Source organism: Bos mutus, chromosome 18 (assembly GCF_027580195.1).
Source record: "Bos mutus isolate GX-2022 chromosome 18, NWIPB_WYAK_1.1, whole genome shotgun sequence".
In the NCBI taxonomy this organism is placed as follows: domain Eukaryota; kingdom Metazoa; phylum Chordata; class Mammalia; order Artiodactyla; family Bovidae; genus Bos; species Bos mutus.
In genome coordinates, this window is record NC_091634.1 from 5,373,992 (window position 1) to 5,399,116 (window position 25,125).

The window sequence follows — 25,125 nt, forward strand, 5'->3', positions numbered from 1 at the left end:
GCGAATGGACACAGGAGATGTGGTGTGTGTCTGAGTCTCTTGCACGCGTTTTCTACCTATGTAGTCCTTGTTTTCTATGACCCGCATTTCTCTGGTGGCTCGGCTGGTAGAGAACCAGCCTGGAATGTGGGAGACCTGGTTTGATCCCAGGATTGGGAAGATTCCCTGGAGAAGGGAACAGCTACCCACTTCAGCATTCTGGCCTGGAGAATTCCATGGACTGTATAGTCCATGGGGTCGCAGTCGCACACGACTGAGTGACTAAGCACAGACTCCTGTCAACTTCATGTTATTCCATCAGGAGGAGCACAGACAGGTTCTCTCACCTTTTCTATGACTGAGTAATAATCTTTTACACGTGTGTGTGTGTGTGTGTCTGTGTGTGTATCTTGGCATTTGTAACAACATTTGTGGACCTAGAGGGCATTGTGCTAAGTGAAATAAGTCAGATAGAGAAAAACAAATTACTGTATGATCTCATGTATGCAATCTAGAATACAAAACAAAGAAAACAGTCTGAGAGAGACTCATAGAAACAGAGCGAATGGGTGGTTGCAGGAAGGAAGGGGGACTGGAGGGGCAAAACAATGAAGGGGACAAACGTCCAGTTATAAATAAGTCACAAGCATGTAACTACAGCCTGAGGAATACGGTCAGTAACATTGTAATAAATCTGTGTGGGGATGGATGGTTACCAGACTTACTGTGGTCATCATTTCAGAACATATGCAAATGTAGAATCCTTATGAGGTGGACCCGAAACTAACATAACATTGCACATCAGATATATTTCAATAAGATAAGAGAAATGAGGAGACTTCCTGGTGATCCAGTGGTTACAGCTCTGCACTTCCACTTCCAGGGGGAGAGCTTTGGCTCTCTGGTTGGAGAACTAAGATCCCCACATGCCGTGTGGCCAAAAATAAGCGAACCTCCACTAAAATAGGAATATTCACAATAAACACATCTGACAAAAAAAGTCACGTGCCTAATAAGAATGAGAAAGTATCCCGTTATTTAGTAAAAAAAAATAATAATAAAGTTAGTTAGCCCCAATTTTTAAATGAGAAGATGATTCAAATAGACATTTCACAAAAATAAAATTAATATCCAAATGGCCAAGGACAGATGGAAAATTTCACAAGTTCATCAGTTACCAGAGACATGCAAAGTAAAACCACAAAGGTACCACCACCCCTCACAGAGGGGCAAAAATAAGAAGGTGGGAAAGCAGAGGGGCGGGTTAAGGATGTGGGGCAACCAGAATGCTCAGAGTGTGAACTGATGCCATCACTTGGAAACATATTCATAAGTACCTACTGGAACTGAATAAACGCACAGCACAACACACGGCAATTACACCCCGAGGTTTAGTCCAACAGAAACACACATATACGCTCGTCGCTGGACATGAATTAAGACATTCAAAGCAACACTTTCCATCCTAATGTAAACTGGAAGCTAAGCAAATGCCTCTTTACACTGGGGGGGATGTACACATGGTGGTGATTCACACAGTAAAATACTCCACAGCACCCAGAGTGTTAGACAAATCTTAAAATATTCGGTTGAGCAGAGGAAGCCACACACACACACACACAAAGAGGCTGCAGAGAATATTCACCCTGAGATAAAGAACCAAAACCTGCAATTTTAACCCATGCTGTTGAAGTCAGCAAAGTCATTACCTTTGGAGTTAAGTTACTGGAAAACGTGAGCGCTCAATGTGTGAAAATTCACCAAACTGTGCATTCAACATGTGCAATTTTTTGTGTATTATACTTCAATAAAAGTCAACACACACACAGAAACACATCAGTGAAAAACTGCTGAAAAACCCAAAGACAAAACCTTAAAAGCAGGGAAAGACATAATTTTCAAAGGAGCAACAGGAGGAGGCACAGTTTATCTGCACAGAAGTGGTTAATGCCATATTTAATGTGCTGAAAAAGCTAACTGCCAACCTAGAACTCAAGGGAACATCCATCCTTCAAAACTGGAAGTGAAATAAAGATATTTCAGTGGGCAGGGAGAAACCGTATCCATCGCCAACAGAATGCCAGGTTTGCTCAGCCCAGACCACACCCTCTCCACTCCCTCTTCCCTAGTCCAGGGTTGGAACACAGCCCCTCAGATAGAACTAGGTTTCTGTTAATAGGAAGACTGAGCACCGGTGCTGTGTAGACCACCATCACCACCTGGCAGAGCTCCTCCCGGGAGAAGCGGCTGTTCCCTGGCCTCAGGGACAGAGGACAAGGGATTCCACGATGGGGCTCCTGTCCTGCAGGCTCCGTGTGCACACACGCCTCCCACCCCCAAGCCCTGTTCTCATTTCAGCTCCCAGCTGAGGGCCCCACTGGGTCCCAGGCCCAGCACCAGGTCCCAAGGTCTGTCTCCCCATCACTCAGCTCTGGGATTTTGTGTGTGCTCACCGGCCAGCCCTGCCTCCCCCGGTTCCAGCACCGCCTGGGGAAAGGGGCAGAGAACACATGTGATAAGATATTTTTAATGCACTTGACACCTCCTGGGAATGTAACATATATCGCAATATTAAACACTCAGAGGAGGGTTTCGGAGTTTTCCATTTTCAATACGAGGAACCGTTGGCATAAAGTGATGCAACTCTTTGCCCAAGAACAGAGTCGGGACTGATGGTCAAGTCGGTGTGCTGCACAAAGTGTGTTCTGCTCACGGGTGGAGAATGGGGCTCCCCCTTCGGGGTGCACCCGGAGAAGAGTTGAGCCTCCTGGGAGCCCAGAGGGAGGAACAGCTGGGAGCCGCCCTTGGGTCCCCTTAGGGGGAAGTGTGACGGGCGAAGAGGGCGCTCTTCTCCTTTGTGTGAGGCTGTTGGTTGGAAACCGCCCCATAAAGGCCCGGGGCACATCCCCTTCTCCCGTGCCGGCTGCAGGCTCCATCCCTCAGCACCGACTCCAGGGCGCATCAGGACAGGGCTGGGCCATGGCGCCTGGGCCCTCCACCCTCCTCGGCCTGGGTGAGCCTGGGGGTGCTGGGACAGATTCCAGGGGCAGAGGGGTTCTGCTCAGCCCTGACTCCAGCCCAGGAGACGCCAGAATCCTGGGGGGCAACGTGGTTCCCCCTCCATCTCCGGGGCTGCGCCCTCAGCTTTGGCCCAGACCCAAGTCACGGGAAAGGTTCGGTCCTGGACACGGACTGGGTGTGGGGTGAGCGCAGACTGAGCCGGGCTGGCCTGGAGGAGAGGGTCGGGTTGTCTGAGATTTCTTCAGAGCGAGGAGAGGGCTTGCAGTCAGACGTAATGTTGTGGGGGGCGGTGTTGGGAAATGATGGAAAGACACCCGGCCACCCCACGGCTCCTCGAGGGCCCCGGGACTGCGGCCAGTGAGGAAACCGCGAGGCGGGCATCTTCTCACTAGAGCTTCTCTTCCAGCGCTCTGTCTGGCCCAGACGGTCCGCACCCAGCAGGGTGAGTCTCCCCCAAACCCCCGCCTCCCCAAGACGGACCTCGATGAGAGCGGAGCCGACCCGGGGGCCTGGGGGCCCCGGCTTATACCCCGAGCTGCTAACAGCCCCAGGGGGGGACCCTGGCCCGGGTCTCCCTTGTCCCCCCTCTGCCCTCGATGGCCCCGCAGGGACGACCCGACCCTCAGGACCGTGCTGAGCCCGCCAGCTCGCGCCCTCCTCCCCCCGCCACCCCCGCGAGCCCAGACCGCCCCCGCCCCCGCCCCCGCCCGAGTCCCGCAGCCCCGTGCAAACAGCGCTCGCTTGCTGAGGACCAGCCCGGCCGTCTCCAGTCTCCTCCAGCCTCCTCCTCCAGCCTCCTCCTCCAGCCTCCCCTGCACCACCCCCTCCCTCGCCGCCCCCCGCCACCCCCCACCCCCCGTGAGGATGGCCGCTCACTGGGTTTTCTTTCACTTTCTGAATCTCGCCCCCCAACCCGGCCCTCCCCACGGTGACTTCTCCGCCCTGCCCCTCAGCCCGGGGACAGTCCTCCACGTGTGCTCTTAGCTCAGGAACCCCCTCCCTCCACCCCTGGGTGGGCAGCTCGGCCTGGGCAGGCGCCGGGTGTTTCCCGTATTTGTGGAGCCAGAGGCACATGCAGGCCTCAGTAAACGGATGGACAGATGGATGGGAACTAGATGTGGGGGAAAGAAAGAGGGAGGGGTGGGCGAATGAGTGAGTGAGGAGCGCACTCTGCCGGCCCCTGCCTGTAGGGACTTCCCTAACTGAGGCCAACTTCCTGCTTCAGGGCTGCAAGTCCTCCTCGACCCCCGACCCCCCACCACGACCCCCACCACGCCCCTGCCTAGTTGAGACATGTGGGGTTTCCAGAAGCCTCAGTGACAAGGACACGGAAATACACTGGGATGGAGGAACAGAATACTGAGAAAACCCAGGGATGGTCCCTGCAGACTCACCCTGGACACAGTGACCCTCACCCGCCAGGGAATGTGGGACCAGACCTGTGCTCCAACTCCTCCACAAACACACACACACACTCATGCACATACATGCACACACCCCCACACACACTCGTGCACATACACACACATACCTGCCCACATACACACACCCCCACACACATATATACCTGCACACACACATACACCCCACACACACCCGCATACGCACACACATGTATACTGCGCACAGACACACACACACACCCATACACACCCCCACACACATACACACCCCCACACACCCATTCACACCCCCACACACCCATACACATATATACTGCTCACAGACACACACATCCCCATACACACCCCCACACACATACACACCCCCACACACACCCACACACATATATACCTGCACACGCACACATACACCCCACACACACCCGCATGCGCACACACATATGTACACCCCACACACACACCTGCACATACACCTACCCCCCCACACCATCTTTCCCAGCACAGGCAGCGACCCATCCCTTCAGATCCAGCGCAGGTCACTCCCACCCACTCAGAGCCCTGCTTTCCTCATCCCAGGAATGAGCCGGGCATCCCGCCCTGTGTCCCCCTGCCCCTCTCTCTGGAGTGGCCGTGGGCAGGGAGGGAGCCGCCCCCAGCTGCTCTGTCACCTCCCATGTCATCCTGAGCAAGATGTGACCGAGTCTCAGGGTCCTTACGTCAGTGGGGAGACTAACCGCAGTGGCGGGAAGTCACCTGCTCCTGCGATGGGCGGGGGGTGGGGCTGTCCACTGCAGGGGTGATGGGAGTGTTCCCAAACTGGATGCTGGTGAGGGCTGTACACCTCTGCAAGCTTCCAACAAGAAAAAGAAGCGAGAGAGTGAATTGCGTTGTGTGGTAATTCTCCACTGCTGCTGCAGCTGCTAAGTCGCTTCAGGCATATCCGACTCTGTGTGACCCCATAGATGGCAGCCCACCAGGCTCCCCCGTCCCTGGGACTTTCCAGGCAAGAGTACCGGAGTGGGGTGCCATTGCCTTCTCTGGATTCTCCACTAAAATGCGAAAATTATGCTGTGTGGTGATTCTCCACTAAGATGAGAGCCAGGGCCTGGGGGGGACGCCTGGTGAGCTCGCCTCTGATTTCCTTCCAGGGACCCTCCCCAAACCCACCATCTGGGCTGAGCCGGGCTCTGTGGTTCCCTCGGGGACCCCCGTGACCATCTGGTGTCAGGGGACCCTGGAGGCCCAGGTATTCCATCTGGATAAAGAGGGCACCTCAGTCCCCTGGGACAGACAGAAACCCCCGGGGCCCGGGGACAAGGCCCAGCTGGCCATCCCACAGATGACCGAGCAGCACGCAGGGAGCTATCAATGTTACTACAGCACCCCCACTGGCTGGTCAGAGGGCAGTGACCGCCTGGAGCTGGTGGTGACAGGTGAGGGACTCTCGGGGGCCTCGGGCTCTGCCCTCGGGAGGGGGTCTGCTCTCAGGGGGTGTCCCTCTCACAGCCCAGCCCTGGGTGGGGGAGAGGGGAGCCCCACGGATTCAGCTGCCTCCTTCTCTCCTAGGATCCTACAGCAAACCCAGCTTCTTAGCCCTGCCGAGCCCTGTGGTGACCTCGGGAAGGAACGTGATCCTCCAGTGTCTCTCCCTTCAGGGATTTAACAGATTCTTTCTGACCAAGGAAGGAGAAGATGAGTCCTCTTGGACCGTGGATGGAGAGCGACACCCTGACGGGCAGATACAGGCCCTGTTCCCCGTGGGCCCCGTGACCCCCGGGCACAGGTGGACGTTCAGATGCTACGGCTTTTACAGGGACACCCCCAGGGTGTGGTCGGCCCCCAGCAACCCCCTGGAGCTCCTGGTCTCAGGTGAGGAATCCTGTCCTGATCCCATACATTTGTGCAGACAAGACAATGTACTGGGGTCTCTGCTTCCAGGGGAGCCCCTGTGAGAGGGTGGGGAGAGGAGCGTGGGGCTCACAGGATAGACACAGAGACTGAGACACGGCGAGGCCTGGGGCCGGGCTGGGAGAGGGGGGGTTCATGGGGAAGCGGTCCCTACAACCCAGCGCGTGTCTCTCCCCAGGGCTGTCTGGGAAGCCCTCCCTCCTGACCCCGCAGGGCCCTGTCGTCACCTCTGGACAGAACCTGACCCTCCAGTGTCGCTCTGACGTTGGCTACACCAGATTCGCTCTGTCCAAGGTGGGGGGACAGGACCTCCCTCAGCGCCCTGCCCAGAGGCCCCAGGGGGGGCTCTCTCAGGCCGACTTCCCCCTGGGCCCGGTGGGCACCGTCCACAGGGGCCAGTACAGATGCTACGGTGGACACGGCCTCTCCTCCGAGTGGTCGGCCCCCAGTGAGCCCCTGGAGCTGCTGGTGGCAGGTGAGGAGCCAGCAGGTCAGTCAGGGACCAGACTCTGCACAGGCCCCACCGGGGAGCCCCAGGGGTGATGCTGGGACCAGGGGGAGGGGTCCCGGGGAGGGACAGAGAGACGGGGTGGGGACGGGAGAGACTCTGAGAAACAGAGACAGCGCTGAGGGACCAGAGAGGCCCGAGGAGTCACGCTCAGAACCAGGCCCGGCGCCCGCACCCCCTTCCTCTCTGCAGGACGGCTCAGAGACAGACCCTCCCTCTCGGTGCGGCCGGGCCCCACGGTGGCCCCGCGGGAGAATGTGACCCTGCTGTGTCAGTCAGGAGAGAGGACGGACACCTTCCTTCTGTCCAAGGAGGGGGCAGCCCATCGCCCCCTGCGTCTGCGCTCCCAGGACCAAGACGGGCGGTACCAGGCCGAGTTCTCCTTGAGCCCTGTGACCTCAGCCCACGGGGGCACCTACAGGTGCTACGGCTCACTCAGCACAAACCCCTACCTGCTGTCACAGCCCAGTGAGCCCCTGGCGCTCATGGTCTCAGGTGAGGCTCAGTGGTCAGCTCTGAAGGAGCCCCTCCTTTCTAGGGTGGGAGTTGGGGGGCTCTACAGAGAGTCAAGGAGGGTCACGCAGACGGGTACCCAGGCTTCAGAGGGACAGAGGGAAACGCTCCCCCCACGCCCTTTCCCACATCCTGTCACTGGACTTCTCAGGGGTGGGGGGAGGAGGCAGAGAGCCAGGGGCAGCTGCGGGGCCGTTTCAGAGACGCGCTGAGCAGAGTGGGTTCCAGGTAGCTGCAGCCCTTCCGCAGCCACAGGGGTCATCCAGAATCCTCTGGGGACCCCAGTCCCTGACAGGGGCTAAACGTAACAGCTCCTGAAACAACAGGGTCTCTGTAAAGTGAGTGGACAACTGGCCCCAGGCCTGTCCCTGGGTCCTTGGCTGATCTGATTGAACTCTGCTTCCAGTCTCAGCACACCTGGTGTCCTGGGGGCAGTGCTGGAAGTTGGGCAGAGAAGCGGGGCAATTGCAGCCTCCAGGGGCTCTGAGGCTAATGGATGAAGGGTCGGGGTCATGGAGCAGGAGATGCTGGGGCCCAGCCTCGTGGGGGAAGCAGCAGGGCTGAGGAGGGGAGAAGCCGCCCCACCCTCAACCCCTTTCTGATTCCGCAGGAGGTTCAGAGGATCAGCCCGCCCCTCAGTGGAGTCAGGAACAGCAGAGTAAGAGTGAGGCTTTTGGGGAGGTGGTGGTGGGTCCGGGGCAGAGCAGGGCTGAATATGCCGCCAGTTCAGGCGTCTCTGGAGACGCTGATGTGGACTCCCTCACCGTCACCACCCCCCCGTGCGGGCCTCAGCTTCTTCCAGTGTAAAAGGAGAGACCCATGCCCCAGATCTTAGATTTCCTCAGTTCTGACCTGGGTGTGACCCTGCATCGGGCGAGGAGCACAGGGAGCCCCCGAGGAGGTGACTGTGGGGGCCTGTCCCCTCCACTGCAGCATGTGGGGAGGGAGGAGAGGACCCAGAGGCCCCTCCACAAAGCCTACCCCTCTCCCTGCCCCCTCTGAGGTGGGGGAGGGGACGGGACAAGGGAGGACCCTCAGCTCCAAGTGAGACCCTCGGACAGCCCCCTGCAGGTGAGGGGCCCCCAGAGTAGGAAGCTGGTGTCCTCCTGGGGGCCAGCTCAGGAGGAGCTCAGGGTGCCCATGGCCCTGGTTCCAGTCCCAGCTCTGCCACCTCCAGGCTCGGTCACCAGGACCCGTGAGTGATCTCCCTCTCTGTGCCTCAGGCTCCTTGTCTGTAAAACGGGTGGGATGGGCTGGAGATGGATGCACAGACCCCAGCACAAGTCTGCACACGGCCCTGGTTCCAGTCCCGGCTCTGCCCCGTCCAGGCTGGGTCACCAGGGCCCGTGAGTGATCTCCCTCTCTGGGCCTCAGTTTCCTCGTCTGTAAATGGGTGGGATGGGCTGGATGTGGATGCACAGACCCCAGCACGACTCTGCACACAGCGGGTGCCCAGTTAAAGGGCCCCCATGGCTCACTCAGGCATCTCTGGTGCCCCAGGACTCACATGGTACCTGAGTGTCCTTATCGGGGTCTCGGTGACCTTCGTCCTGCTGCTCCTCGTCCTCCTCTTCCTCTTCCTCCTACACCGGGGTCAGGACAGACGCAGGAAGTCAGGTGAGTAGGGAAAAGGGTGACCAGGGCCCCTGGAGGCTAGGGTCTTCGGGCTCCACTCAAAGGGAAACCTAACAGATGGGAAGGTCAGCTTAGAAAACATTGTCCAGAGACTCGAAAACTCAGAAGGAAACACCCACTGTCAGCTCACGTGCACTAATTAAAGCCATTTCCCTCTTTTTCAATGTCACGAACACAAAACACGCACCACGAGCCCAGGCTGCCTTCTCTCCTCCTGAATCCCACGTGGAGGGCAGGGGTCACCACATCACCGGGGCCAAGCCTCTGTCCCTCTGAGGCTCTCGGAACCCCGCCCAGTGGTGCCCCTGCTCAGAAGGGTGGGGGACCACACAGCACCCGCCGCCGCCGGGGTGCAGGGTGGGGGCTCCAGCCCTGAGGCTCTCGGAACCCCGCCCAGCAGTCCCTCTGCTCTGCTGCAGGTGCTGCCGTGAGCGACGCACACTGAGGTGGGGCTGCAGCTGGACCATCGGGTGAGACCACAGACCTCTTGTTGACAAACTCAGCCCAGCGCAGGCGCCGCTGTGCTCACACCCCTGCTCCAGCCGCGCCCACCCCACCCCTCCTTCCCGGCTCCCTGGGTCCTGCTCTGACCCCACCCTCCCCTTGCCCTGTGACCTCATGGCCCCTTCTTTGGGGTGCCTTTCTCAGCTCCGTGTCCTCCGGCTGACCTTCTGGTGTGGGGGTGCAGCCCCAGGTCTCATGAGGACGCGTGCATCAGTGGATGGCCCACACGGCCCAGCCCCCCCCTCCTTCACCCCCAGCAAAGGGCGCGGGAGAGCGGGCACCACCCCCCAGGCCCTGCAGGTACGGCAGGCGCTCAGCTTGTGGTGAGAGGGGCCCCACGCCAACAAGCTGGCGGAGTCCCAGAATGCAAGGTGCTGACAAGGAAAGTAAATCAAGAGACGGGACTGGGCGCACGGGGCAGGCACACTTGGTAGGAAGGTCCTGAGGCGGAAGGGACAAGCTTTAGCAGGAAGACGGCTGTGTGCCGGGCCAGATGAGCAAGAGGTCTGGGCTCAGACAGAAACCAGGGCCGCACAAAGCACCCCGAGGCTCCCGGGCATCAGGAGGCCCCTGGAGTTTCCATCAGGAGAGTGAGCTGACCTGGCCCGAGGTTCCAAACCTCCTCTTGGCACAGCGGGGGAGCTGGCTGGAGGAGGGCGGCGGACCCAGGAGGCGCCTGTCCTGCCTCACTGTCTCCCTCCAGCACAACAGGCCCCCAGGAGGGGACGGGCGCCCTGTGAGCCCCCGAGATCACGAAGGCAGGAGGCGCCCAGGCCCCCCCCTCGCCGTCCTCCCGGTTGGGGGGATTCCGGGAAGGATGGACAGACACACAGCAGATGGGTCCCTCCTCTCCGGGCCCCCAGGTGCCCCATCTCACACACCTTCCCCCCCGCAGGCTGTCACATCTGAAGCCCTCCAGGACATGACCTACGCCCAGCTGAACCACTCGACCCTCAGAAGGGGGACGGCCATACCCCCTAGCCCCTGGCGGGGGAGCCCCAGCAGACCCCAGTGAGCACATGGCTCTCGCCGTTCGCTAGCCCAGGAAGGACCCGACCTCAGGCTCCAGAGATGAGATCTCAGGGACCCCAGGAGGCACGGGAGCTGCCAGCAGTGGACACAACCTAACAACCAGCAGCCAGTACCTGGGCTCCTAACAGACCACCAGGAGCCCCTGGGACCCTTTCGGGTCAACTTGTACCCTCATAGATAACCAATATCCTGACATTCATGAAATAATGCAACAGACTTGTCTAAAATCGTGTGTGGATGAAAAGAAAACTGGCTCCAAGCTCTACTCCCTCCTGGAGGCTGAAGGGGACAGTCTCACTGAGTTTCTTGGAATAATGGAACTTATTAAGCTGGTGGGAATTGGGCTCCCTGTCGGCTGAGGGTCCTGCCCAGCTTCCAGCAGCTGTCCCAGCCCTTGCCTTGTGGGTCCTCGCTTCATCTTTGAAGCCCAAATGGAAGATGAGACTTGCTGCCTCTCTCTGAACGCGTCTGCTGCTCCCCTCTGCCACTGCTGAGGACCCGGGTAACTCTTTGGACCCCCCTAGCTAATTTAGGATCATGCCCCCTTCTCTCAGCCGCAGCTGCATGATCCTTCTTGCCATGTGAGGTAACACGCCACAGGCTTGGGGAATAGGAAGTAGGCATCTTTTTGGGGGGTCTTTATTCTGCCCATCACACATTGTAAGTGCGTGCACCATTCAATGGTCACTCGTAAACATATACAGTTGTGCAGCCATCACACAAACCAGTCGCAGAACACATTTCTCCATCCCTCAAACTTTGCTTGCCTGTCTGCAGGTGCGCGCTGATCTCTGCCATAGGTGGCCACTGATTTGCTTTTTGTGTTTATAAATTTGCTTTTTAGGATATTTCATAAAAATAAGATTAAAAATATTGAGTCTTTTCATCCAGGCTGTTTTCCTAAATTTAGCATAATTTCTTTTGAATTTTTTTCCTTGTGTAGCATTGACCTATAGCTTCTTTTTTTCCTGTTGACTATATTCCAGGGATTGTATGTACTGTGTTTTGTTCATTCATTTACCAATTAATAAACATTTGAATTGCATCCAATTGTTGACTATGATGAATAAGCTTGCAAAAACATGTTCCACTATGTCTGTGCGTGTACAAAGATAAATTTGTGCGTTGAGAACCAAAACCAAAAGCAAACATAACAAACAGAAAGACAACACAGAAGCTGGAAACTGTTTTCAGTAAATGACAATGTAGACAATATGCATCAAGGGTATGAATTTAAAACACCAATATGTGCAGGAAAAAGATGATGAATTCAGAAGATTTAGAACCGTGAATGAATATATTACAAAAGCCTAAAAAAATCAATGACTTCACCACTCACACCAACAATTTAGGAAGGGATAGTAAATTATTTCACTTGAAGGTAGAAGATGGGAATAATAATGCAGACAATCAAGAAGTAGAGAAAATCAATTAAGGCAAAAAAGCACACTCATTCTTGACAATAGTCATAAATCCTAACCACCACAACCCAGGTAAAAAGAGAGAAACCATATTTTTTAATATCATGAACGAAATCGCAGGCAGCAGCACAAATCCTACAGAATTTATTTGGTGACAGAACATGAAACATTTGATACCAACATCCAGAAAATGAAGAGGAAATGGAAATATTCAAGTGTACAATTTCCTAAATAGACTTAAGATTAAATGGAATATTGATCACTTTATTCATTGGCTTGGTGATCAAACGCCCATGATTGAACTATGTAGAATCTAAAAAAGTCGAAATGAGAGACAAGGAAGGTAGACTGGTGGTTACTAGAGTTGGTGTGAGCGGAGGGGGAGATACTTTGGTGTAAGGGCACAGACTTGTGGTTATGAGCTGAATAAGGTCTGGGCATTCGGCATAAGGCAGGGTGATGATAGCTAGTAACACTGTATCACATTTCGAGCGTTGTGAACAGACCCTAACCACAAAAAAGGAAATAGTAGCCGTGATGATATGGAGCGGTTAAGGGAAGCTGTGGTGGTAACTAGTTCCACGTGTGTATCAGTTCGGGATGCTTTGCTGGAGATTATGTATTCATTTTCTTAACAAATGACTGACTGCCTTTATCTGACTGTGCTGGGTCTGAGGTGGGGCCCGTGGGATCTTTGATCTTCTCGCAGCAAGCGGGACATGCAGTTGGGCATGGAGGGGTCCCGGGAGCCCCCACTCCGCCCCTCTGCCTCTGAGGAGGAGCCCTCAGTGGAAGGACCGGCTCCTCCCTCTCCCCCATCCCCACCGGGGGCAGGGGCTCCCTCTGCTCTGACCACTGTGGTGTGCACACTGACACAGCCCTGCAGTGTGAGCTCCTGGATTTCAAGGAGAAATTGGCTTTGTTACTGGAGTCCTGTGGGGCCCCGTATCCAAGGGTCCAGAGACCCTCTCTTCACAGACAGAAGGCTTCAGCCTGTAGACACCCCTAACACCAGGGGGTCACAGGGCTCCCCTTGGCGACCGTGGCCCTGGGTTAGCCCAGATGGAGGGTCTCGGGGGATTCCTGGAAAGGATGTGGAGCTGAAGCGTCGGGTGCCCTTCTGCCCTCGATCCTCCCAGATGTCACTACAAGGCTGTCCCCAGACTGGTCACCATCCGTCCACACACACTGTGCTCCCCACCGATGGCAAGGCTGGGGCCTGTCGTGGGGCTGAAGCAGAGGGTCGGGGGAGAACTCACCCACCTTGACCTGGTCCCACAGGCCCCAACAGGGCCCTGGAATCGAGTGTAGGGATAATATGCATAACAACTACAAAATAAAGGGGGTAAGAACAATGTGACCTGTAGATTTATACGGTCTCTACTCTTCCCATGAAGACGTAAAATTCTCTTTCCGTGTAAAGCTGGGTACGTACCTGATAATCTCTAGGATAGCCACTTAAACAGCAAAGAGGTGTAGTTACAGCACCAATGGAAAAATTAAAACGGAATGGTAAAAACATTTTTAAATCCGAGGAAAAGCAGGAAAGGGTAAACAGAAGAACAAGAAAGAAGAGGAAGAACATTTTAAAAGATGAGATGGTAAACCCAAACAACAATCTTATCAGTAATAACATTATATGAGAATGTGCCAAACACAGCAATTCAAGGACAGAGGTTGTCAGACTGGTTTAAGAAAAGACCACTGCCACCAAGACCCTACACTATGAAGTTTAGAAAAAGCTCACTTCAAATACAACATATAAAAGTAAAAGATACGAAGGAATCTTGGAAACATTACTCCATGTGACGTCAGCCTGACACAAAGTATCTCCTACTGTATGATTTTCCTGACATGAACCGCTGGGAACAGGCAAATCCCTAAAGGCAGGAACTGGAACGGAGCTGACCAGGGGCTGGTTCTAAGAGGACCTAAGGGATTCTCGCTTAACGGGTACAGAGTTTCTGTTTGGGCTTACGAAAATGTTCTGGAAGACGGACAGTGGCCATGAATGCCAGCATGGTAAATGTGCTTAAGGCCGCTGAACTACACGCTTTAATCATGTTTCAACAGTGGAAAATATCAGTGTATAGGTTTTATACCATTAAAAAAAGTAGAAGGACTAAAAATGTACTATGCAAAGTCTAACCAAAAGAAAACTTAAGTGGTTGTATTGGATCCTATTTACCACAAATGGCCACAGACCTGGTGACCGGAAAGACTTACATGATCTTACAGCTCCAGGGGTCAGGAGTATGGAATCGGGCTCACTGGCGTGAGGTCAAGGAACAAGAAGTTTCATTTAGTTCATCTCAGCCCAGGACCGGAATTCTGGAAGGCAGCTGAATTCTAAATATTGATCATGTGTCCAGCAATGTTAGGAAACCACTTTTAAACCTTTTTCTTTCTTTCTTTCACTGCACCAGGTCTTTGGTGTGGCCTGTGGGATCTAGTCCCCCAACCAGGGATCAAACCCGGGTCCCCTTGCACTGGGAGTGTGGAGTCTTAGCCACTGCACCTGCAAGGAAGTCCCAGAGAACTCCTTCCTAACTAGAGCACAACATCTCGGTGTTACTTTGTTTTCTGTGCACACAGGAGCGCAGTCTCGGTGACGCAGTCTGGTTCTCGCCCTCTCCAGAGCCGCGCGCTCTGGCTGGTCTCACTTCCTTGGTAGGTGCTGCTAGTGTGCGGGTGAGAGCCGTGGTCATGAGGACACACATGGATCCTTGCCGGGCACAAAGGAGAGGACCCCCGTCCTCACCTTTATAAGTGGCGTCTAGGGCTAGTTGTTAAACGCGCCTTCACCAATGAAAGGAAATCCCCTTTACTTCTGATGTGTTTTTACTTCCAGCAGAAACTGTTAGCATATTGTATCAAAGGCTTTGCCTACATGTGTTGAGGTGATTATTCTTTTCACTTGCTGTATTGCATGATGTGATAGATTGCATGATGTGATAGATTCTTAAAACTTTAAGTTACTCTGTCCATCCAAAAACAAACAAACCCACAGTACGGTCACAAGTAACGTCCCTTGAACATGTCGCTAAATCTGGCTTGTGTACACTGTTCATGGATTTACACCCAAGCCCACGGGAGAGATCATCCTTTCCCTTTCCCGTTTAAAATTCCCTTGTCAGATTTCGGTGAGTATAGCCTTCTGGCCTGATAAATGTGTTGAAGTGTTGAGGTATATGCCTCCTTTTTCTGTTTGAAAGAAAAGTTTATGCAGTTACAGAGTGTGTGTGTGTGCTTAATAAGTACACAATAGTTTGGGACTTCCCTGATGGTCCAGTGAGTGAGGCTCAATGCCCCCAGTGCAGGGGCCCAGGTTCCATGCCTGGTCAGGGAGCTAGATGCCAGTTGTCACACTAAGGATCTGCAAACCGCAGCTGAAGACCCCAGTTGCCACTGGAGAGCGAAGACTTCGAGCGCTGCCATGAGGACCCAGCACAGCCAGCTAAATTACACAGAGAAATATTTCAGTTTTTTTTTTTTTTTTTAATTAGTACTTATGTATTTGGAAGAACTCACCAGGGAAGCTTCCTGAACTGACACACGCATCGGAAAATGGTTACCACATAGCTTTACTTAAGGCCTCCAGCTCATCACTTGGTTGCCATTTCTTCGTGATGAGAACATTTAAAGATCTACTCTCTTCACAAGACTCGAAAATGCGATACAGTGTTACCAGCTATAACTGCCGTGCTGTATATCTGATGCCCAGAACTTACTCACCTTGTAATTGGGAGACTGTGGCCTTGACCAGAACGTCCCCCTCTTTCTCCCCTCACTCCAACCCTGGTCACCGGCAATCTACCCCATCGGCCTCAGTCTGACTTCTGTAGATTCTACATACTGCAGTCGTGGGCGTTTGACTACAGAGTCAATGCATAAGGCAACAGAAGGGCCGGTCAATCTTACATTCGAAGCTTACCACTTGAAATTGTACACTTGAAGGTGACCATTTCACCTGTATCTTCTATGTCGGCACGTTTCAAAATGTTTCACAATGTTCTGTCACTATCTTTCTAAAGTCCGTAGAATCTGCGGTAGTCTTGGCAATTTCTTTCATATATTAGAAATGTGCGGTTTCTCTCTTTTTACCTTGGGCCTGGTGGCCAGGGTTTATGAACGTTGTCAAGAATGAGTTTCTTTTTGCCTTAACTGATTTTTTTCTACTCTGTGGTTGCCTTCATTTTTAGCTATCTTTGTCACTGTTATTCCCAAATTGCACCTTTATTTGAAAATTTTTTCTACTTTCCCCTAAATTCTTGATATGATAAACCAGGTCATCGGGTTTCTTCTAGACTTCTCTGGTATATTCATTCACGGTCCCCAATTTTCTCAGTTCATAGGTTCCACATGTATCATGCACTTTATCATTCATCAAAAACATTTCCTATCATCTTTTTTGCTGTTTGTTTTTTTGTTTGGATTTTTGCTTTTGGTTTTCAGATAACACATTGACTTTGAGATGTCCGTTGCATTATTTCCCAAATATGAGGATATTAGGTATCCTTGAGGGTAGAATTAGGTGATTCCCAAAGTGTCCCAGGGGCTCCTGGTGGTCTGTTAGGACTGGCTGCTGGTCATTACGTGCTATCCACTTCTGGCAGCTCCCGTGCCTCCTGGGCTGCCTGAGATCTGGTCCCTGGAGCCTGGGGTCTGGGTCCTTCCTGGGCTAGTGAATGGCGAGAGCCGCGTGCTCACTGGGGTCTGCTCGGGCTCCCCACTGGGGGCCAGGGGGTGCGGCCATCCCCCTTCTGAGGGTCAAGTGGTTCAGCTGGGCTTACGTCACGTCCTGGGGGGCTTCGGACGTGGCAGCCTGCAGGGGTAGGGGAGGTGTGTGAGATGGGGCGCCTGGGGGCCCGGAGAGGAGGGACCCATCTGCTGATGGTGTGACCGACCATCTGTCTGTCCTCTTCCCCGTCTGTCCTTCGTGTCCAGCAATCCCCCCGACAGGGAGGAAGGAAGGGGAGCACCTCCCCACCTTAGTTTCGATCTTGGGGATTCACCAAAGTGTCCGTCCCCTCCTGGGGGTCTGCAGCCCGCCTGTCTGCTGGAGGGAGACAGAGACACAAGAGGCACCTCCTGGGCCCACCGTTCCCTCCTCTAGTCAGCTCTCCTCTATGTTCCCAGATGTTTGTTCAGTTGCTCAGTCGTGTCTCACTCTTTGCAACTGCATGGACTGCAGCACGCCAGGCTTCCCTGTCCTTCACTATCTCCTGGAGCTTGCTCAGACTCATGTCCACTGAATTGGTGATGCCATACAACCATCTCACCTGCAGTCCCCTTCTCTTCTTGCCTTCAATCCTTCCCAGCTACAGGGTCTTTCCAGTGAGTCAGCTCTTCACATCAGGTGTCCAAAGTATTGGAGTTTCAGCTCTAGCATCAGTCTTGACAATGAATATTCAAGGTTGATTTCCTTTAGGATTGACTGGTTGCATCTCCTTGCAGTCCAAGGGACTCTCAAGAATCGTCACCAACACCACAGTTCAAAAGCATCAGTTCTTTGGCACTCAGTCTTCTTTATGGTCCAACTCTCGCATCTGTATGTGACTACTGGAAAAACCATAGCTTTAACTAGGTGGACCTTTTATACGCTGTCTAGGTGTGTCATGGCTTTACTTCCAAGGAGTATGGCTGCAGCCGCTGTCCACAGTGATTTTAGAGCCCGAGAAAAAAAAGTCTATCACTGTTTCCATTGTTTCACCGTCTATTTGCCATGAAGTGATGGTACCGGATGCCATGATCTTGGTTTTCTGAATGCTGATTTTTAAGCCAGCTTTTTCACTCTCCTGTTTCACCTTCATCAAGAGGCTCTTTAGGTCCTCTTTGCTTTCTGCCATTAGGGTGGTGTCATCTGCATATCTCAGGTTGTTGATATTTCTCCCGGCAATTTTGATTGCAGCTTGACCTTCATCCAGCCCAGCATTTTGCATGTACTCTGCATATAAGTTAAATAAGCAGGGTGACAATATACACACAACCTTGACATACTCCTTTCCCAACTTGGAACCTGTCAGTCATTCCACGCCCCATTCCAACTGTTGCTTCTTGACCTGAATACACGTTTTTCAAGAAACAAGGCAGTCTGGTATTCCCACCTCTTTAAGAATTTTCCCGTTTGTGGTGATCCACACAGTCAAAGGCTCTAGCATAGTCAACGAAGCAGATGTTTTCCTGGAACTCCCTTGCTTTCTCTACCATCCCACCACTGCTGGCAATCTGATCTCTGGCTCTTCTGCCTTTTCTAAATCCAGCCTGAACGTCTGGAAGTTCTCGGTTCACATACTTTTGAAGCCTGGCTCCAAGGATTTTGAGCGTAATCATAGGTACGCCTCTGCAAGTGTGTGCACTGCCATCGGCCAAGGCCGCTCTGCGTTATTAGGGAGCGGGAGGCCAGGGCTGGCTGTGGCCTGCTCGCGGCTGGTCCTGGCGGGGCGGCTGGAGCCCCAGTCAGTTTCCAGTCTGCTCCCTCCAGAGGAGGCAGGTCTGCCCACACGCTCTCAAGGGCAGAGTCTGGGTTTCCTTCAGCCCTCTGGTAAGCCCTGCTGGAGTGCAAGCCAGCAAAGGTGCCTCCTCCCCCCAGCACTGGTACTTAGGGCTGAGGTGCTCCATGTATGACTCAGACCCCCCGCTCCCCAGGGAGACCCCCTACCCTGTGATACCCGCCGTGTCCTCCGTGTTCCCTGCCATGGCGGTAGGTCATTCCAACCCGACTCCACGTGGGTCTCTCGACAGCCTGGCCGTGCAGCGCTGTCCCCAGGCCGATTTCCACGAGCCTTGCTCCGCGGGTAGCTGAGGTTTTGAGGTGCTGGTGGAGGGAAGTGAGCCGGAGTCTTCCTACGCTGGCCTCTTGGTCTCCTCTCCTGCCTGCTGTTTAAATACCTTGGATCGCTTTCCTCCTCCGCGGGTATCATTTCTAGTTTCCTGACTTCCAGCTTGCTGACTCTCTCTTCCACATGGGCTGCTTAGTTACCACAGCTCTCCGAGCATTCTTCATCTTGTTCACTGAGGTCTTCAGCTCCACCACTTCTGTTTCCTATTTGTTTTAGAATTTCAGTCTCCTTGGTGATGCGTTAGTTCAGTTCATTCATCACATCCCTGAGCTCGCTGAGCCGCCTCGCACAGCAGCTCCTCTGAAGTCTCCATCAGATCAGAACGCTTCCCGAGCTTCGGTTCCTTTCTTGAGGGACTGTTCTTTTTCTGTCTGTGGCACAATGTCACCATGCTTCTTCCCGCTGCCGCCTCGAGTGACTCCTTTCCTGGGGCCCCTTTCTGCTTGATTCAAGGACTCGACACTGTGGAAATCGGAGGATTGGCTTCTGTTTTCCAGTAGGTGGCAGAGACACACCACAGGTCTGGGGTTTCTCTTGCCTGAGTGGCCGGAATGTACTTGAGAACCTGTGCCTCCCACCCTCCGGTGCCCCGTCGGAGGCCCCATCTCTGACACTAAGCTGGTGGCCCCAGGGTCGCCAGTGCCTGGGTCCCCAGGACGGCGGGCTCCTCCCCCAGTCTGGGGACCCTGAGCCGCAGGGTCTGTCACCGTGGAGTGAAGCGGGGAGACGTGTACCCTGCCCAGTGCCCTCGGGTTTGCGGGCTCCACAGCTGCAGATGGGGAAGTCCCGGGAATCTCCGCGCCTGGCGGGACGTGGCCCCAGGCACGTGGCTGGCTCCCTGTGATCGTGGGGGCCCTGCGAGGACAGGAGGCCCAGGTTTGGTGCGCTGCCTCCCCTCTGGGGCTGCGGGACCCCCGGCTGTGGCCAGAGGGCGGGGATCGTGGGCACCCGCCCAGCTGGGACCCTCCTGAGGTGTCGTGCACACCTCCCTTCTCACCCAGCACCCCGGCGTGTGGGACAGAAGCCCTTGGTTGAGCTGTGGGTACTTCCCTGGTTATAGACGGAAGGGGAGAGTCAAAGGGCGCACCCCCACCCAGCACTCGGGTGTCCCTCTGCTGCACACTGTCTGATATCCACTCATCTGTCATCGATGATTGCATCCGGCACCCACGGGGGAAGCAGCTGTCCAAGTCAGCATCTGCCCACAGACTTATCCAGATGGGTGTGGAAAGCCCATAACCCTCCTCTGCGGTGGAAGACTTGCCGTGGTGATGCCACAGCTGCGCTCCGTGTCAGGATTCTTCCTTCTGTCTCCCGGGATGCAGTGACCACATCCTTTCCATTTCTCAGATCCCCAGATGCTTCCTCCCAAACTCCACAAATGACTGCTTTTGTTCCTCCATGATTCGGGCAGAGTGAACTCTTACGACACATGTTGGGGAGGGGGGTGTCATTTCCGAGCAACCGAGTGAGGAAAGGGAGGAAGCGGCCTTCAGCCGTCGTGGAAGTGGTGGTACCGCATCTTGCATTACAGCGTGTGACTCTGTGTGTGTGTGTGTGTGTGTTTTAATGCCTTCCAACAGGAGGGTCATTTGGGCCTGAATCCTGAAGGGTCTGCACCCAGCTTTGAAGGGGACGCTAAAGAAACAGAAATACCTCAAGTGATTTCTCCAAGCAGATGGAGAGACCAGCCCGCTGGGCAGGAACTGTGCAAGGTAAAACCTGGCTCCCAGGCCCAGGAGGGAGAGCTGCCCTCCCAGGCGAGTGGAAGAGCATCGTGCCACCCCAACTCGCGGCCTGCTGCCCCCACCCCGGGGCTCACCGGGTCTCCGCCAGCCAAGGCAGCCAGTGAAGCCCGTGCTCCCGGGTCTGGGCTCCCGTCCGGAGTCCGCCCTCCACACGGCACCTTGCTACCTGCCCCTTCAGAACTGTGTCCCACTCAAACTCCTCACCAGTTTCAGGGCGAGCTCCAAACTCTTCTAAGTGAACTCAAGGCTGTTCATCACGCCCCAGAGGAGGCCCCCAACCTCAGCTCTCACTTCTGTTCTGCTCCAAACCCGAAGGCTGCAGTCACACCACAAACACACACACACTCAGACGACTTCACACAATGGTGAGCCGTTTAACACACGTGTGCTTTCCCATATCTGCTTTTTTTAGGGTCATCTAGACCTGGCCGATCCATTCCCATGTCTCCAGTTGAAACTCCATGGGAAGAGTAAAACGTGGTTATTTCTTTGTCTTTTCTGATTCTTTTTGTGACTGCTACCGGGTACGCCAGGGACACAGTAAATCCTCGGTGAGCGTTTCCCTACCGGTGTTTTACACGTTGCTGGAGTTCAGTTGCTGCTGAGTGTTTAATTTACACGTTGGATTTCTCTAGCCTATTTGCAATACAGTGGCACACATGATCCTCATGAAGCAATCGGAGCCTCACAGTGCATTATGTCTCTGTCATAATCCAGGGCCCCTGCGCCTGGGGCAGCAACGCATAACCTCCACCGCCTCCCCCCTCCTCCTGTCCACACAGTCCTTGTGTCTCCAGGGCTCTCTGGAACTTTCCTTCCTCTCTGGAATGGTCTCACTCTCACCCCAGGTCTCCACCTCCTCAGAAAGCCACTCCCTAAACCATAGTCCACTCTGGCCCTCCGAGGCCTCCCACCCCCCGCCACTGCCTTTCCCCTCACCTGGGGTCCTGGAGGGGCAGGCGGCCAGTGGGAAGGTCTCGGGAGGCCACACGGCCATGCAGGGGAGAGGGGAGTGAGGTGGAGACCCTGGGTCAGCCCAGCGCAGGCCCTCCTGGGCTCATCCCCTGGACACTCTCAGGGCCCGGCCCCCACCCCCAAGGCTCCAATTCAACAACTGGGGAGTCCGGTTCTCTTTGCTCAGAGGGATCCCAGGCCACCGGAGCAGTTTCAGAGTCTCTCAGAGGAGCCAGGGCCCCTCAGATATCTGAGGACAGGCTGGTTTCCCGGGGGGTAGAGAGCTCTTGGCTGGCCTGCAGAGGATACAGACTCCATCCCATGCAGAGGCCCCCCAGTCACTCGTGTTGAGGTCCCCAAAGCCTCTGTTGGTTGGTAAACAGGAGTGGCAGTGACGGGGTGCATTCAGTTCTCGCTCGGGACAGGCTGGGGCACACAGCGCCAAGGAGACAGGCCACGCCCATCAACAAGGAGCCCCCAAGCCCCACGCTGGTGTCCAGCTGGGGCACAGTCCTGGACTCCACTTCCACGATGTCCCTCTCTGAACCTCAGTGTGCTGGTCTGCACAGTGGGTGGAGCCCGGCGGCATTCTCCCGTCGCCTGTCTGCTGGGAGAGTTGGTGGAGGTGGACGCTGGGACCGCAGCCCAAGTCTGCACCCAGGAGTGCTCAGCTGCGTGGCTTCACTGGCGCATTCGGCAGGTCTCGCTGTGCCCAGGGCCTTGGAAAGCGTTCTGACCGTGGCTCATGCAGCAAGTCAGGTGAGAGTGGATGGGGAGGCCTGGCGCCAGAGACCTAGGAGGGCACCCTCCGGAGCCCCGCACCAGGGAGAGGGGCCTGCGTTCGGTTCTGAGCGCCCTGCCCGTTAAACAGTCTAAAGTTCCTAGAAAGCTCCTTCCATCCCCACTTCACTCCCTGATCCTCTGGACAGAGATCCGGGATTCCCGGGAAGAAGGAAAGTGGGGAAGGCGCTCCTGCATGGAGGTGGCAGGGGGCTGGCTGGCATCCGAGGGGCTGCCCCGGGATGGCAGGGGCACCCCGGGCAGGTACCGCGGCTCAGCGGGAGCGGAGCAGCGGGAGCGGGCGCGGGGTGAGGAGCGGCGGCGGGATGGGGGGTGGGGGTTGGCGGCTTTAAGCGAGTATGTGAGTATGCGTCCAAGGAGCAGAGTTACGCAATGGCTGTGAGGAAATCTCAGACTTGCTAACACAGTTGGCAAAGAATGCTCGGAGGGGGCCTACTGGCTTTCGAAATGTCAGTACAACCTCATTTTTAACAGATAACTTCTGTAAATGACTATAACACACAGAAACAGTCTGACGGATGTAGACAACGTATCAGTAAGGGGATTCAGAGGCATAAACCTCTATGCATAAAGTAAATGGGACCCGGAAGCGCGGGAACCCTGAATTGAGACCTCAGGAGAGGCGGGGCCGAGGGAGAGGTGAGCTGGGAAGCCTGAGGCGGAGGCGCCCGCCCTCGGGCCTGTCTGCCCGGCTGCCCCAAGCTGGGCTACGGGAAGATGAAAGAGACTCTGCAAGACTAGCCTGAGCCTCCTGGACCCAGCAGAGCCCCCGCTTATCCAAGTCCCAGGCGGCACCATCCTCGTTGGTCCCCAGACCCCCAAAGAAAGAAAGCAGAAAGTGAAGTCGCCCAGTCGTGTCCGACTCTTTGCGACCCCATGGACTGTAGCCCGCCGGGCTCCTCTGTCCATGGGATTCTCCGGGCAACAATACTGGAGTGGGTTGCCACTTCCTCCTCCAGGGGATCTTCCCAACCCAGAGGTCAAACTCAGGTCTCCCACATTGTTGGCAAACTCTTTGCCTTCTGAGCCACAAGAGAATCCCCCAAACCCCGACTCAAATCAGGTGGAGGGTTTGGGCCGGACACTGGGTCAGGGACCACAGTGCCCCCCGGATGCCTCCCTGTCCCTCGGGCCGCTTTTGACGCCTCAGCTCGTGAAGAGGAGGAGGAAAACCCCGACGATGAAGGTGAAGGTGAGGAGGGGGAAGCGGCAGCTTGGAGGCCGCCCCCCAGATGGGCTCAGCTGGGGGCGTCCCAGGGGCCTCGCCCTCCCAGCCCTACTTATTGGAAAACCTGTTTGCAGCGCCGACCTCACAGAGCTGTGAGTCTTCCGGATGCTGCCGTACTCAGAGAAGCACCTCGCTGCCACTCCACTGCAAGCTTTGGGGTGCCACTGGGGCCGGCGGGGGAACCTCACACACCCCAAGGGCCACCTTTCACCCCGGGAAGGGGCTGCGACGCCACAGGTGCCCTCCCCCTGCTGTCGTTTTGACTTCCCCGCGGGGACCACCTCCTCCCCCGGCCCGGTCTGCTAGGTGCTCTCATGGCTGAGGAGGGGGTGACAGGGTCTCCACCAGAGCCCTCTCGGGCCCCCGTGGAGGAAGGTGGATTAAGCTGGACTCCAGTGTCTCCTCTGGGCCCTGACCTGGGTCTCGTCTCCTGGACTCTGCCCAGCGGCTTTGGGGGAACCACCTGGGCTGCAAGGAGAGTGAAGTCTGGCACCCTGTGAGGCCAGCATCCTCATCAGCAGTGCATGAAGGGCTGGGGACTGCGTGGCCCAGGAGCTCTTCCAGGCCCGGACATGGGCGCTGTAGGAGAGGCCGAGCAGCCTGGGGGAAGCTGGGCAGGACAGCACCCCAAGGGAGAAGCTTGTCTCCTGCGTGCAGAGCATCTCGGATGAATTCCTTCAGACAGATGGCAGCCTCGTCCTCCTCAGCACAGGTGAGGGCATGGAGCAACCGGAGGACATTTCCTGCCAGAATTGTCTGTACCGTCCAGGAAGGGCTTGGGGCGGCGATGGAGCCAGCCATACCCGCGGATGCCAGGCAATGCCCAGCTGAGGGGCCTCCCATCACCCATAAGGGCATGTGCCCACCACAGGTGGCTCGGGGACTCTGTCCATGGACAGAACTGGCTCAGCGACCCAGTGGCGGACGTGGGTGGAGACCTGGCAATGGACACGGTCCCTGAAAAGGTGCACTTCTCCAGCAGTTTCTTCTACGATGAACTGCGTACCATGGGTCGTGACGGAGTGAAAGGGCGGGCCGAAAACGTGGACATCTTCAGCAAGGAACTGTTGCTAGCCCCGTGGGCCCTCATCTCTGCTGACGTCAGGCGGCATACCTGTTCTGACTCGCAGCGCGCCCTGCACCGCCACTGCCCTCAGCCTATGGCCAGGTATCTGCAGGCAGAGGCCGGGAAGACAGACTGGCTGGACCTCCAGCAGGGCTGAAAGGTTCCTTCAACATGAATGTGGCCAGCAGAACAAAACCAGTGACTGCAGCGCCTCTGTGCTGCAGGACTGCCCGCACCTGGCCCTGTCTCAGCCACTCAGCTCCGCTCAGCAGGACGCGCCCGAGCTTCGGCGGCCGATCTAGGAGGAGATCTAGGAGGAGCCATGTCCGCAGACTCGGGGCCAGCCTCGGGGCCCAGGTTGTAAACGGGCAGTGGAACGTGTGAGACCCTTCCTAAGCAGCTCCACTTCCTTTGGTCTCTAGCCTCTTTCCACCCAGTTCCCTTTGGTTTTCCATATTTAAATGCTTTAACTGATTTCTGTATTTTTGTTTTCTTTGAGAGAATACTTGCTGATTTCTGATGTTCAAGGGGTGGCCATGGAAAAATCCCCAATTTCCCTCTG

At 55.5% G+C, this 25,125-nt stretch overlaps 1 protein-coding gene and 1 pseudogene across 3 annotated transcripts; both read left to right on the forward strand.

Annotated features, from left to right (window-relative positions):
- Positions 1–2,875: 2,875 nt before the first annotated feature.
- On the forward strand, positions 2,876–11,519 carry LOC138991739 (leukocyte immunoglobulin-like receptor subfamily B member 3). 3 transcript variants are annotated; one of them, XM_070387214.1, is made up of 11 exons: positions 2,876–2,992; positions 3,407–3,442; positions 5,552–5,836; positions 5,970–6,272; positions 6,490–6,786; positions 7,012–7,314; positions 7,943–7,990; positions 8,556–8,678; positions 8,833–8,949; positions 9,387–9,437; positions 10,367–11,519. In XM_070387214.1, exons 1-10 carry the CDS (start codon positions 2,959–2,961, stop codon positions 9,410–9,412), a joined length of 1,572 nt encoding a protein of 523 aa, XP_070243315.1. In that variant the 5' UTR covers positions 2,876–2,958; the 3' UTR covers positions 9,413–9,437; positions 10,367–11,519. The 3 variants fall into 3 exon arrangements, with proteins under 3 accessions (XP_070243315.1, XP_070243316.1, XP_070243317.1); XM_070387215.1 differs by lacking the exon at positions 8,556–8,678 and having other exon boundaries at positions 2,877–2,992; XM_070387216.1 differs by lacking the exons at positions 7,943–7,990; positions 8,556–8,678 and having other exon boundaries at positions 2,877–2,992.
- Positions 11,520–13,906: 2,387 nt separating this feature from the next.
- LOC102284682 (sentrin-specific protease 3-like) lies at positions 13,907–24,877 on the forward strand (annotated as a pseudogene).
- Positions 24,878–25,125: the final 248 nt, after the last annotated feature.